At 40.9% G+C, this 15,808-nt stretch overlaps 1 protein-coding gene and 1 pseudogene across 1 annotated transcript; both read right to left on the bottom strand.

Annotated features, from left to right (window-relative positions):
• Positions 1-1,726: 1,726 nt before the first annotated feature.
• On the bottom strand, positions 1,727-4,580 carry LOC123405867 (annotated as a pseudogene).
• A 7,106-nt stretch (positions 4,581-11,686) lies between these two features.
• Positions 11,687-15,575, bottom strand: LOC123403041 (disease resistance protein RGA5-like). Its single transcript, XM_045097016.1, has 2 exons — positions 14,693-15,575; positions 11,687-13,711 (listed from the first exon to the last, which is right to left on the bottom strand). The coding sequence occupies exons 1-2, from the start codon at positions 15,484-15,486 to the stop codon at positions 11,797-11,799; spliced, it is 2,709 nt and encodes a 902-aa protein (XP_044952951.1). The 5' UTR covers positions 15,487-15,575; the 3' UTR covers positions 11,687-11,796.
• Between the last annotated feature and the right edge of the window lie 233 nt (positions 15,576-15,808).

Genomic DNA, 15,808 nt, shown 5'->3' with positions numbered 1-15,808 from the left:
TTGATCATGTTTATAAAGATTTTGAACAAGTATTTGAAAAATGTTGATCATGTTTCTAAAGATTTTGAACAAGTATTTAAATAATGTTGATCATGTATGTAAAAATGTTGAATAAGTATTTGAAAAAAAATAAAAAGGTATTTAAAAAATGGTGAACAAGTATTTGAAAAATATTGATATGTATATAAGAATGTAGAATGAAAACAAATCAGACTACAAAAAACCGGGAGAAGAAAAGTGTTCAATAAGTATTTGAAAAAATGTTGATCATGTGTCGAAATATATTGAACAAGTAATTGAATTTTTTGGAACGAGTTTTTAAAGAAATGTTGATCATGTATATAAAAATGTTGAACAAGTATTTGAAAAATATTTAATATTTTTTTAACGAGTATTGGAAGAAATGTTGATCATGTATATAAAAATGTTGAACAAGAATTTAAAAAATGTTCAATAAGTAATTTTTTTTGAACTAGTAGTTGAAGAAAAGTTAATCATGTAGGAGTATATTAAAATGTTGAAAATTTATTTGAAAAATGTTAAATAAGTATTTGAAAAATGTTAAACAATTATTTAACATGGAAGCTGGTGCAGTGATTAGCAACAGTGTTGTTTGCCCGCACGACCAGGGTTTGATTCCTGGGGGCGCTCTATTTCTTTTTCATATTGTTGATGTAGGATCAGCCGGGTCAATGGCGCTCCTTGAGGCAATTGGCTCTTCAGTTGGGGGTACAGTACAATAGAATGATGGTGACTCCAACTATGCGCTATGGAGGACGATCGAACATTTTCGACAATGTAACAACATAAGATGCTTGTGTTGGCGAATTCCTGGTGCTCATTTGAGAAAAGATACATCTCTGGCCGAATGTAACAATACGTTGGACCAATTAAGCTGTATAATAGGCTTGAATTGAGATATAAAAAGGCAGGACTCAATTAATTTGCACCCTTTTCAGTCAGTCACATTCCAAGCAGAGAACCCCTCAAAGATTTTGAATGACAACCCGCCCTCCTGGCTGAAATGAGCATACAGCAGGGAGTTTCTGAGTACAATAATGCTACACCTACAAAAACTTACAAAGATTTACTTAACCTTTCAACCTAATTCTCTCTCTCCCTCCTGATTTTCGGTGGGGATGGGGCCCCTCATCCCTCTATTACCAATCACAATCTTTCATGTCAATTTGTATGTAAAATCCGTATGTAAACCTTTGTATATGTAGCATTACTCTTCTGAGTATATAAGATGGTAGCAAAAAGGTGCACAATTTTCTTATCCTACACTGTCATCGTGGTACACCTTCGCTTCCATTGATTCAGTCATAGTGAAAAATTCAGAAAACAATCTATTACCGGAATATTTCCCAAAACCACATTCCAGGCCCATGCAAGGCGCCAAAGATGCATTCTGAAAGAGAGAGCCACAAGTCAGGAATTTTCCCCGTTAAAGAAACATGTCAAGAATTTGAGCATCCCAGGCCAAGCAAATCAGCATACTAGGTAGGCAAATAGGCAACTAATTACTCGGTAAACAGAAAGAGAACCGTGCGACCAGATTACAGTACACACATAATTTTGTTACACAGCGAGGTCTACACCAATCAAGTATTCTTAAGCTATCAATAACTAGAAATCAGACTTACTACTGCATGTGCATCACACAGTCATTGGTCTAGCTGCTGCAAGCCTGTGAGCCATATGAGACTACCATTACTTGACCATATCAGATAATTATCTCCACAGATGAGGATGATCCATGCACGAGTCGCTCCTTAATCCGGTGCCTGCTACCTTTCTCCAGCTTGGATCTGTCAAGGTTGGTGGCGTTGCAGTCCAAGCATGAGAATTCACCACGCAGCTGGATCAACAATAGCCCCACAGCTCGTTCCATGACAAGTCTTACATACTTTGTCACCTTGTCTTCATCCTCGCACCCGCAGATCACCAGCGCCTTCAAGTTCAGGTGCTTCAAATCCTTGGATGGCTCCCACACCACATTGGCATTCTCGGCACTTTTCTTGGGCGTCTCAATACATGAATGTCGAGATAACTTCAAGCAAGGACATCGAAAGTAAATAATCCATGTTAATTGAACTTGCCACCAAAACGTGACGACAATTGCAATTAAATATAGGTTTAGGCCCCTATAGAGTTTTGGAGAAATATGCATGAATAAAGTCGTAGATAAAGTACGACAGAGATATGCTTCCGGAGTCCTTATGAAATTACAACTATATTCCTCGTATTTCTTTCGACCAAGATACTTTATAATAAAGAATTCTCATCAAGAGGGCTACGTGCATCACTCGATGCCGAGGCCAGGGCTTTCCTCCTTTTCAAATAAAAAACATAGGACGAATTTTTGGAGAACTCTAACATGAGATACAATCCAGCTTTTTTTGTCTTGCATGGACATTGTCAGGGCCAGTTCTTTTGATAGCTTCTAAAATAAGTTGAAATAAGTTGTCCCCTACCCAGCGAATTCTAGAAGCTCAATCAAATATATTCTTTTAGAAGCCTACTAATTAAGTCTTGATTACTAGGCTTCTAAAAAAATATTTTTAGTTGGGCTTCTAGAATAAGCTGGCTAGGGGGCGGCTTATTCTAGAAGCCTAAAAAAGCTATCAAAAGAACTGGCCCTGACAATGTCCATGCAAGATTTGGGTGTCGCTTGTAAGTATTTTTGATAACTTGGTGAGTGGTTGGAAATTAGATCAACTTGCTTGTATGTTTTTATTTTTTACTGCTGAATATCCGTAAAACATATCATTATAAATTGTAGAATAAGTGATGACAAGCTAAGATGCGGAAAAAATTAAAAGAAGGCCAAGTAACACTAACTGCAATATGCTCTAGGGCAGGTGCGGCTTCAAGGATAAAGAGTGTCCAGTTCAGATCACACTCATTGAAGATATCCCAAAGAAACACGGAGGTCAGGTTTCTGAACATAGCAGTGAGCTTCTTCGGATGTTCTGGCTGAATCCAAATCTGCAGCAAGAACATAATGAAATTGGTAGAGAAGAACATATGGTATATATATATATATATATATGTGGATGCAAAAGATGTTTAAGTGGTGTGCAGAAATTAATTGTACCATTTGGCACCCGAAAGTGAGAGTAAGTGTCGACAGGTTGCTGGCACTCCTTGACAGGCACTCGCTCAGCGCGAATGGCTCCTGCCATGGCTTGGCTCCAGAAGAGAGTCTTACATCGCGAAGCTCAGTGGAGGGTTCGGTAAGAGCCAATATTGGCACCACACTTGCCTCAGTTTAGGGACAGAAATGAGGTCGATCCGCATGCACCCGACGCAGGTGAAGTCGAGCTCCTGGATCCCGGAGCGTGTGGAAGAATCCTTCTGCTCTGAACCTGGTGTCGCAGTTCGTCAGTGTTAGTGTTAGTTTCAGTTTCGTCAGAGATAAGGTGGGCGCGCATGAGGAGCCTGTTCCCGCGCGCGCTCGTAGTATAGGCTAGATTTGCTTTATCAGTTTCACGCCGCGATGATCGCTCTCGTAGGATGGCACGAGGAGACTGCGAACATGGCGGCGATAAGGGGCGACGAGGAAGCGGTCGTGGGATGGCGCGGCACCTGAGCTTGATCGTGGCCCCCGGTAGACTAGGTACTTTCGGTTGCATCTGTAACCGAAGTATAAATAAGATTAGGAGAAAACGCTGCAGCGGTTAAGCGGCACAAAACCTTCGTCTTCCTGTTCGATCGATCACGAGAGAGAGAGGGTGATCAGGAGGTGCGAGACAGGAGTGAAAGCTGCCGCTGCAACGACAGAGCGCGGCACGTCGATCTTGAGAACAGAGTGCGGATCAACCAGTCTGAAGGCACCCAGGGTGAGGCGCCTGAGCCTACCGCAAGCGGTAATGAGCTCGGTGATGTCAGGATCGTCAAATGCGAGGTGCTTGAGCGTAAGACTCGTGAGCCAAGAGAAGGCGACCGGGTAGGCGCGGCAGAAGGACATGGACTGCCGCCCGACCTCAGCGAGCAGCGGGGTGGCGGCGGTGCTGCTCGGGGGCGGCATGGATATGCGAAACTCGAGGCATTCGGTCTGGCCCAAGCTCGCGACGTCCTCGACGAGGCGGCCTATGGTGCTCAGGTGAGGAGGGGAAGGCATGTAGAAGCCGAGGATGAGGGCCTTGAGGGCGCCGCCCTCGGCGAGCAACGACCGCGCCGCGCCCGTGAACGCGTCCATGGCCTCGAGCGGCGTCGAGGTCCACGCGCGAGAGGTGCTTGGGGAGGCGCCGCCACCGCGTCGAGAGCGGACCGCCTCGCGTAGGTCGAGGCGCTCGAGGATCTCGAGGAGGAGGTGGTCGTGGAGAGGGGCGAATAGCTCCCATACGTTTTTTATGTGTGTTATCTCTCATGCGACGTCGTTGGTTGTAATGGCTCTCATACGGCATCTCCCAGCGCAGAAATAGCTGCCGTGCGACACTGCTGCCTAATCGAAAGATACATGTTTAAAACTCGAATCAGGTGAGCCCCTACGTAACAAGCGGGACCCACAGCGTGGGACCCAGTAACTTATCCAGCTTAGCATTGGTACAAGAGCAGTACCGCGACCTTCCCATCCTAGCCCCGCTCCCCGACCGTTGTTGTTCTTCTTCTCCGACGACGACGGGCAGCAACGCCGTTCGGGGTCGCGACCTAGCAATAGCGACAGACAAAGAGGTTGCTCACGAGGTTATACCTAAAGGATAGGCCCAAATACACATATGGCCCACGTAAAGGCCCATGCCAGTCAAGAATACAATTCAAAAGACATTCGGCTAAGGCGCTACACACCAGGCCCATTGGAGCTATATCCCAAGGTTCAGATACTAGGGAAGAGCTTCACAAGGGCTAATTGTCTACAGTCGGATTTCCAACCCCCCACCCCCCGATGGACGGAGCGCATGATTCGATCACCAACAAGACAAGATCAATCGGATGAGTCCTAGGACATCATAACCCTCATGAGGCATTCAATCTAGGCGTTACTCAACGACAACATAATCTAGTTAAATACGACAGTTACCATTACCACAAACGGTTGCTCGTGCATACAGTCATCAATAGTATTTATACCAATCCCTTATGGAACTCTTCCCAATGCACATAAGCCGGGAGTAGGGCATCATGCTGAGGTTTAAGCACCAACTCATTGTAACCTACACCATGAGCAAGAACACCTGATAGGAGTAGGGTATTACCTTTGGAGAGGGCACGGACATGTATAATTCCTTGAGCATACTCCAATCCGTACTAATCGATAGATAAGATTGCATCTATATTCACCCCCACCCCCCCGGTAGTATTGTCAGGATTATATTCACGATAGTTCCCCTCTCCTTCAATTTTCATCTTGATTCTAGGAGGTTGCGGACCTCCAATTTTTTATGTTCTTTGTCAGCATCTAGTCATGGTCCTAGTGTTTCTAAGAATAAAGTTACTCTAATCCCTTCTTTGGCAGTACCACAGAGTAGAGTGGTTTGTGTCCTTGCAGATCCGATTGTTCTGATGAGTTCATATGATTCTGTTGTGTTGTTTTTCTTGGTTCAATTCTTTGTTGTTGGAATCTTCCCTCGATGGTATGGAGAAGATCTCGTGATTCCATGCCATGCACTTCTATGGGTTCATCCCGACACTACAACAAAAATGATAATTTATGACGCTCATTCCGTGACGATTCAACGAAAAAACGTCACAGTTTGTGAAATTAAGGTGATTCCCTGACGTTTTTTCATTGGATCGTCACAGAATGTGCGTCACAGATTATCACATTTGTTGTAGTGCGACCCAAGTACTTCCATTGCGCAAGACTTTCCATATTTTTGGGTCTGTGACTCAAGGGGATTTTATAAACCTTGATTGGTAATCATGTTCGTGCGGGTGAATGAGTGGCATTATCACCATCCTAATCTAATTGCAGTCTCTTTGTTGTAGTCTTTCGAGTATTCGTCTTGAATAATTGATAGCATGAAGCGGATTCAGCAAAAGATATTATTGTAATTCTTAGAATAGCTTTGTAACTTTTTTTGTATTCTATATCTAAAACAATGTACCACAATATATATGAGTATGATCAAACTTATAGTTTTCTCATGAAACTACTAAAAAAATCTTGCTCTCATGCGGCATTATTTCGCAGATGCATCGCTGCTGAAGGTACGAGTGACCCTAAAAAAATGTCGTTTTGGTCTGTATGATTTTCTTCTTCAAGCATAGCTTCTCAAGGTGTTATGCCATATCCAATGCAGACGTTCATTTGTCCATTATATGTTTGGATTAAACAGTTTGGATATTTTTAGGTCTCTAACATGGACGCCTATATTGGTTCAGATACGTTGGGACGTTTAAAATCCGGTAGACCGACTCCAAAACAGATTGGGGGGGACTATGGGGAAGTTATCTGCCATGTCACACTCCAACAGTCCTAATTAACCCAGAACCACCACTATTTGTTTTTCACAATCTTCCCCACTTCCTCCGCTACCGGAGCCCGGCGCTGCCCAGGCCTTGCTGGACCTTTGTGTTTTTACCCAGCCGCCTCACCTCCTATGTACCTTCATGATAGACTTGCATGTGTTTGGTCAAGTGACATTGCGCATTTTTTTATGTTTTCGTTGTTTAGTTTGAATCAAATATGATGGATTCACAAAAGACATGTATTTTTTTGTTCCGTAGGAACATTTGTCTTTAATGGTATGCTGACTAAACACTAAAACGATCCAACAAATACATGATTAAATGACAACCTTCAAACACAATGCCCATTTTTCACAAAGCCACACACAAACACTCACGAAAAGAAGGACAAACAGAATTCACATGATGCCAGTAGTTTAATTTATACTCTAACAATGCACTAGAACCACTATTATTCAGAAAATAATGATCAAATTCACCCTGTACTCTAAATTCATATATACATTTTTGGTAAAACATCATGCCAGTAATTTAAATTATACACTAGAACTTTTAATAATTTTCTTACCTAATAATACACTAGAACCAATATTAAGATATTTATTAGTCCATAATTTTTACAAATATCTAAAAATATATCGAAGGATGTTAAAACGCATGTGCACACATAAATACAAATACACGTATTCACTATGTTATTAATGCAGTTGTCAAATATAAATTCAAAAATGCATGCAATTTTATTCATTTTTCTTCTCCCTTTAAGAGATTCCAATTTCAAGATATTCAGAAAAGTAAAGAAACAAAATAAATCTTAATTTGAGCACAATTTAATTCTACTTTCCAATGATATATATTAAAATATAAATAGTAGTACATATAATAACTTGCATTATTTTTATGTGTTAGCTAGGCTAACTAAGAAATAGAATATATATATATATATATAGTCATTAAAATATAGCATGATAAAAATATATTTAATATGAAAGTTTAATATATAAAAAATATGAGCATTTTATATTCATCAATCAATTTACATGCTAATTGGAGCTTATGGTGGCTGTGATTAGGGATTAATATTGTAGAATTGCCATGACACTATGTAATGCTTTTTATTTGTTTTCTTATATTGAGAAAATGAAATGATTATACCTTAAATTTGTCTTTTTTCTGGGAGCTAATCAAACGTACAAGTGATTTGAAATTTGGAGCGCACCTCAGGCACCAAATTTTCTATCATGCAAAAAAAACTATTTTTTTTCTAGTATTTGTTTTGAAATTTTTCTTCATCGCGGGTGCAGATGAGCCTCTACGGCCATTCATAGTTTGTAACTACGATGTTTACAAACATGCACTAAATCGCTGCTCATAGCCAATGCAGTAATTTCTAATATCCCCAATCGCTATGCCTCTACGGCCATGCCAAAAAATTGGATTTTATTACTGTTTGTAACTACGATGTTTACCTAAAATGTGTTCATCGTATTTAAAAAATATGTTGGCCATTTTGGAAAATGTTCATGATTTTTCTAAATGTCCATGCTTTTGAAAAATGTTCATGTAGTTAAAAATCTATGTACATGTATTTTTAGAAAGTGTTGATGAGTTTGGAAATTGTTCATATAGTTAGAAACTCGTGCTCATGCATTTAAAAAATGTTCATTCAACTAAAAGGAATGTTCATGTATGGACAAAAGGAATGTTTATGTATTTGAAAAAGAGTTATTGACTTAAAAAATTGTTTCTGAATACATAGTATTTCATAAAGAAAAAAGCTGGACACCAAGGGAATTTTGGAAATATATAAAAAAAGTAAGAATATATATGATGAACAAACTATGAATGTGCAAAGAGATACTAGAAAATGCTCTGGAAATTGCTACCGATGGTCCTTCTTATAGTGCGTCTGCCTTGCAAAAACTTCTGAACCAGGAAAACTTCTTGCTCGTGAACTTCACTATGGGGCTGGTGTGTAAAAAGTCTTCTCTAGAGACTCTGGAGACATTTAGAACACATTCTCCGCAAGAGGCAAGATTTCAGCAAAACATAGTTTACACAACTTATGTCACCTTCTGTATTTTGTAAACTCATCTTAAACCATTGAAGTAAACAACACCAAATTTGGCACAAGTAGATACACTATTTCTCGAGATCCGCTTTAAAATCTCAATCTAACATGACATCGTTTTCCTACTCAATATGTGTGTATCACAAAACTACTCTCTGCTAAAACTGCAACAGTCCGAACTGACAAAACCACTCTTAGATCTGATGCTCAACTGACTCAATCCTGTAACTAGCTAACAAGATTGAAATACTCAAAGTAAGGAACGAGATCACCGAGTTTCATGCCAATCCAAGCAAGTCTAAGCCTCCAATCACTAGTTTGAATATTATATAGTCAGATGTAACAGATCTAAATAGAACATTCACTTCTTCCTCCTCTCTCTCACGAATTGTGTGCCTCTCTTGTCTGCTCTCTTGGTCTATGATGTTTATCACAATGGCAGCCATCTCATGCAGGGATGGACTGACTAGGGTTTACTTCTTCCTTCACTTCCCCGGGAAGCACTCTCAACCATTGGATGCAAATCAGATCATCGGTTTATGCATGTTAGACTTATGGACTGATGTTGGGCTGCCAACGCACCTTGATGTGGAGGGACTTAGAACATCTTTAGCAGATCCGGTATAATCCGGTACTGCAAAATCGTTTTAGGGTTCCCCCTGAAATTTTCTGCAAGAACTCGAAGGTCAAGGCAGAGTACGTAGATCCGGTATAATTCATACTGCAAATTTAGAAGCTAGTTCACGATACAAATTTCATCACATAACCATAGTACGTACATAGCTAACACAAAGTTCATACTAGAAATTAAACCAGGGGGTGGTCGGCTAAATCATGGATGTCAAGGTAGAACTTATCCACCGGCGTGAGGTGCACGCGGGCCTAGGCATGGTCCTCCTTTGGGTCGGCGAGACAGTCGGTGGCGCCTTCTTCTTCGACTGCCACCGTGTGCTCCATAGCGAGGAGCTCCACATCCACCTCTCGACACCTCATGGTGTGCAGGAAAAGGGCATCGTGGAGCTCGTGGAAGTGTCCAATGGACTCCGCCACAACACCAGCGAGCAGCGCAGTCCATGGGGGAGGAGGAAAAACAACGGATTTGAGGCGGGATAGGCTGGGGGCCAGGATGGCGAGCGGTAGGGCGAGCAATTTTGCGGAGGAGGGATAGGGTTTGCTAAATCCCAGCCGGAATGAATTCAATAATTGAGGAGTACTCCTTTCAAGGATCACTCCCATCTTCTCAGGTTGCGACAAGTGGTGTGTTCACGTGTGTCATTTGTCGCAACCTGAGAGTTTTTTCTTTTCTCGTAGATTCGTAATTTCAAAATGTTTTATCTCTTAAAGTGTATGTTGAAATCTCGAACCGTTTTCACCATTGGGTTTCTCACGTCGAGATCCTCAAAACTAGATCCCATGTTGATCGGTTTTAATGAACTTTTGCAGGAAAAAAGGACGGAAAAAACCGTACGGAAAAACCATGCCTCTCGCGATAGAAAAAAACAGAAAACACGTTTTATTTTTATTTTCGAGAGGCACGGCCATGCCTCTCATGAAGGCAAAATCGTGCCTTTCGCGGAAGCAAAACTGTACCTCTCGCGGAAAAAATAGAGAACGCGTTTTTTTCATTTTCGAGAGGCTCGACGGTACCTCTCGTGAAAGCAAAACTATGCCTCTCGGGGAAGCAAAACCGTGCCTCTCGCAAAAAAAAAACAGAATACTCATTTTTTTCCATTTTCGAGAGGCACGAGAAGCAAAACCGTGCCTCCCAGAAAGCAAAACCGTGCCTCTCACAAAAGACTGAAAACACATTTTTTTTCGTGCCTCTCACGAAAACAAAACCGTCCATCTCACGAAAAAAACAGAAAACACGTTTTTCCGGGCATTTTTTAATTTTTTTTGTCAGAAAGCTAAGAAAGACAAGTGAAAACAAAAACAGCAAAAAAACCTGAAAAAAACTAATCTAAAAGGCCGAAAACGCGTGCGAAAAAATAAAAATAATGAAATCCGGGAAACGCTCAGAGCACGACACGTTACGGCACGTGGGAGTGATCGTTCTGAGGTTTTCGAAGGAGTGCTCACTAACTAGTTGCACTCCAGCCGGAACCACAGATATTGCACCGGAGGGATGTTTTTGTGGGCTGCCTCTAGATTTTTTATGGTCCGGCAAAATTTAGCAGTTCAATTCAAGCTGAGAAAATATGTGATCTCGTAAAATAGTTAAACTTTTACGGGCCAACAAGCTTTTATGCGATCTGCTAGAGATGCTCTTAGTCCAACAGTTCTTACCGTCGAAGGATTCCAAAGCAGAGATCTCCACCTCTCACCTATCATTTTTCTTAAAGAACTTGAGATTGTTCAACACGTTTACCGCGCGGGCGCCACCGCCTTCATTAAACAAGTGGTGGGACTTTGCCTTGCCACTGGTCTCGAGCGGCAGCGAGGAGAAGGCGGGATGAGCAAGTAGGTGGTGGCAGTCACCATGAATAATATAGGTGGCTAATCCCCCAAAAAAGTTGAGGGCAACCGAGAAGAGTTTTTGTTTTTTTTTAGATGAACCGATAAGAGGGTTACCAGCATGAGAACTGCGAAGCATATGACACGACGAAGAATTTTGTCTTCTTTTAAACTTTGGATCATATTTCCCGTTAAAAAGAAACTCTGAAATCATATATTATAAGCTGCAACATTCAACCATTTATGAGAAATGTTTTTCATTCAGTTATTTTACTTATATCATAAAAAATGTGACAACTATACATAAATATAATAAGTTGAATGTATTGTTAATTTTGATATTCATGTTATCAACCCAAATTTTCATCAACCAATTCCGGTCACAAATCGTGGGGTATCCTCTAGTATCTCTTAGTTAATATCCGATATGGTAAGCTATCTCAAAACTAAAAAGAACATCCCCTTTCATTTTCAATTCTTTGTTTATTAGACAAAAAAATTATCCGTACTCTCTCCAATTCATATTAGTTGTCATTCATATTAACTGTGGCTGATTTAGGAAAAGGTTATACTAGATCAGCGACAGTTAATATGCATAGGAGGGAATACATAATTTGGGTAAAAAAAGGCTGAAGGCACGCCATCGTACACGCCCCTAAATCTCCATTATCTCAAGTATCAACGTGAAATAAAGGTAAGTAACATAAATTATCCCTTGGATATAAAAAATAAAGTTGTTTCATCGCTATGTCAGTAAGACCAATCATTGCAAAATCAAAACTGATACATTTTACTACTTTTCCCAGTAAGGTGAAGATAATGTGGACGATAAGAAAAATGATGGTACCAAAAGGTCAACGGAACTTGACTTCTGTTAGTGGACGGTTGAGATGCATGCTGGCGACGTTCCTCAACGCAAACTCTGCACTAATTGTGTCCTTATACGAAGCATCATAGAGGCTGATCAGTGCCGAGATCTCTTCAAGTGCTGATAAGTGCTCGATGCCGGCAGGCGCTGCCCCGTGCAACTCCGATCCTTGAGCTTCGATCTGCAGAATGAGCCTTTGGAGCTTGGGCATTGCCTTTGCCTGGAAGGACATGGATGACACTCTGCTGCAGCAGAGTAAGAAACGCCTTAGCACTGGGAATGCTGACTCACAGATGATTATCATTTCAACTGGAGCTCTTCTGATCTTTAGATAGAGGTCAATGAGGGAGGGCAACTCTGCAAGGATACACAGACTATCTTGTTGCAGCTCATCAATTCTTAGTTTCAACTCACTGAGGTTATGGAGTTTCCCCATCCATGTAGGTACCCTGGAAAACCAACAGCTATTCATGCGGAGTTCCTCGAGGTGGGGAGGAGGCGATAAGGTGCTCAAACCATCGATGCAATCTGTGGCATCTAAGTGCAGGCACCGAAGGCTACAAAGTTTTTCCAGAGAAGAGCATAGAACATCCATGCGTGTGGCAGTGTCGACCATACTATCGCTCCAGGTAAGGTATAGAGTACTCAGATTGGTCAGCTCTCCAACGCCCTTGATGCAATCGATTGAGTTATTTTCCAAGTGAATATCACGCAGAGAGCGCAGGGATGTCATCTTGTTAATGCCATCGGGTAGTCGTGCACCTGCTGGCACAGTAAGATGCAACAGGCATGGTAGATGAACTATATCTGATGGGATGCAGCACTTACTGTCTAGATCAAGTGTTTCCAAGTTCTGGAGCTTCCTAATCTCTTTTGGTAGCTGGCATGCGTCACAACCTTCAATCTTTAAATACCGAAGATGGTACAGTTTACACAATCCACTGAGATCGATTGTCCCACCGTAGCTATACACGCTAGAAAAATCAGCAACAAGAACTCGGAGAAACTTGAACTGTGCCACAGGAGGTATATTCTGAGTGTTTCGGAAGATTGCCAGAGACCGAACTTGTGACATACTGATTTTCTTCGGTAATATTGCACCGTCCAAGCAGAAGGAGAGCCGACGGGTCTTTTGATTCAGTCCTGCAACTGCTTGTATGTCGTCCACTACAGTTATAAAGTTCTCTTCTGCAGATTTGCACAAGATAAGATCAAGCATTATATCATGCACTTTGAAGGACTTCACTGACTTATCAAATTCAAAGTCCACGGGTTGAACAAGGCTCCTGTTGACAAGCTCATTGAAGTAACTCATTGCAACCTTGTGCACATCTTGTCCATGTGCTTTGTTGACAAACCCTTCAGCTATCCATTGATGTTCCAAAGCAGTCCTCTGCATGGTGTAGTCTTCGGGATACATACCAATATACATCAGGCATGTCTTGAGATGGGGAGGAAGATTTGTGTAGCTAAGGTTCAAGATTTGTCTCATTCTTTCCAAGGTGAGATTTGTTCCGGACATTGAGCCCAGTGAACTTTGCACATGTTCCCACCTTTCCATCCGATTGCAGTCTTCACTTGCCAGTAGGCTAGCAACGCTAATAACTGCCAGTGGCAAACCTCCACATTTTCTAAGAATTTCAACTGAAACATTTTTAAGTTGATGAGGGCAACCTGCTTCAGAGCCAAATATTCTACTAAAAAAAAGTGTTCTGGAGTCTTCATCGCTCAAAGGTTTCATGTTCAAAATGCATTCACGGTGATTGAAAGAACATGCCTTGGCGACATCCTGAATTCTTGTAGTTGTTATTACTCTGCTGCCAAGATTATTCTCCGGAAAGGCACATTTAATGATGTCCCACACTGATACATCCCATAGATCATCAATTACGATGAAGTACCTAAGAAATAAACCATATATAATTAACTGCCAAATCCACTAGCAGAAAAATGTCCAATATAATAAATATGTTAAATTATATCTTGGTGGAGCTAAATTCGCTTTACAGAATGAAGTACTAGTTCTTTTAATCAAGAACAAATTATGGGACATGTGATAAATAATAAGCCACATTTTAGGTACTACCTCCCCAAATAGATGGCATATAAATTCGTCAAAAACTCAATGCTTTCGTAATCTGTATATATATAAAAGAAAGATAAACAACATCTAAACAATATCAACATATCCACCACTAGATATATTTTCATAACCTATTTACCCAATATTGTAGTTGTTGATATTTTCTTCTAGATATTTGGTCAAATTTAGAAAGAATTGACTTTTTGACTGGATTTATACGCCATATATCCCTAAAGATAACTTAATCACCTAGTGTTTTTAGATAGTGCAATTTGGTGGCTCATCGCTACTCCATTGGATGAGCTCCTTAGAAATGGTTGTAAGCACATTGTTTCCTAGTCAATAAATCTTCCTCGTTTCCCTGCAAAAAAAAAAAAAAAAAAAAAAAAAGCAAAGAGAATCTACATTCCCCCCGTACTTCATCCGGGCCGGCTTTTTTACCCAGAGCATCCACAGGCTAGGGAAATTTTGCACCTTAAGTGTTTTGGCCCTCTACATAGCCCCTGGATTTATACATATGCGACCCTAGGATTCTTTATCACATTGAGTAGTACGTACACACATTTTCAGGCACGTCTTATATAATCTAACACACGTACTCCCTCCGTTCCTAAATATAAGTCTTTGTAAAGATTTCACTAGTGGACTACATACGGATGTATATAGACATACTTTAGAGTGTACATTCAATCATTTTGCTCCGTATGTAGACATCTAGTGAAATTGCTTAAAAGACTTATATTTAGGAACGGAGGGAGTAGATGGCAAGTAATTTACTACAAAAAGGAACAATTAGTACCTCTTCTTGTGGAGATGTTTTCTGAGTTTGTTGACAAGGTCATGTAGATCGCAGGCATGAAACAATATCTGGCCACCAAGTTGAGATAGCAAACTGTAGAGAAGTTTGGGAATGTCTGGTTTTTGAGAGACTGCCACAAAAGCAGAACCCCTAAATTCTCCCTTCATCCTACGATATACTTCATTCACAAGTGTAGTTTTTCCTAGACCTCCAAATCCTACAATGGATACTGATTTCAACTGCTTTTGGTCATCTATTAGCCAGTGGACAAGCTCATTTACCGGCCTATCCAAACCAACAAGGTCTGCTGCATTTGCATACAGTGCGAAAATCCTTTGGTCAATGGACACACTGCTTGACCTAGTAATGCATTCATGAAGATTATACCTTGTGCGCCGCAAACTTGATTCTTGCACAGCAGTCTTGATCTCCTTGATTCGACCGACAATCTTATGGCCATCTCTCAGTGTTCTTAGCCACCGAGCAGTTTTGGTAACAAACCCATCACTTTCACATTTCTCTCCTATGTAGTGGATGTAGTCATCGATGATGTCTTCAATATCATAAGCCATGTCCCTCACTTGATTTCTCCACCCTTTTGTTTGTGGATCTAACTCCTCCACATCTGCGAGCCCCTCAAGAAGATCATTCATACTACCTAGCTCGTCTGTGATGAACTTCACCTCCTTTCTCAAGTTTATGAGCAGATATAACTTCTCCCCCGTTAGAAAGGCCAGCTTACTTAGGATGGATCTCATCACCCCGGTAAAAGTGCCCACCATGATTTCAGTCATTTCTTGATGACCAGCTCTCTTTCTTTCGTTTGGTATACTTTGTATGTTACCGGCGACAATTGTCCACTATAGGTCAGGATAGTGGAATACCCAAACTTGATATAGCCTGTTGAAATGAAAGAAGTTTTGTTGGAGAAACATAAGAAACCAATTGCTTTAGAAACTTCTTCAGTTTATTCATTTCAAAACGAAAGTATGTATTGAGAGAAAAACTGAGTTGTACTGGAAATTGATTTTGGATTGGACCTAAAAGAAATAGATTGTTGTCAAATACATTCGAAGAGAGTGCCATGAACGGCAGGTGTGGCTGCTCCTAGTCGAA

The sequence above is a fragment of the Hordeum vulgare genome, chromosome 6H (genome assembly GCF_904849725.1).
Source record: "Hordeum vulgare subsp. vulgare chromosome 6H, MorexV3_pseudomolecules_assembly, whole genome shotgun sequence".
Taxonomy (NCBI): domain Eukaryota; kingdom Viridiplantae; phylum Streptophyta; class Magnoliopsida; order Poales; family Poaceae; genus Hordeum; species Hordeum vulgare.
This window is presented reverse-complemented; position numbering and strand designations above follow the sequence as displayed.

Coding starts and splice junctions, on each gene's coding strand:
- LOC123403041 (XM_045097016.1), bottom strand. CDS start 15,486: ATGACTGAAATCATGGTGGGCACTTTTACCGGGGTGATGAGATCCATC. Junction 13,712..14,692: donor AAACATCTCCACAAGAAGAG/GTACTAATTGTT, acceptor TTTATTTCTTAG/GTACTTCATCGTAATTGATG.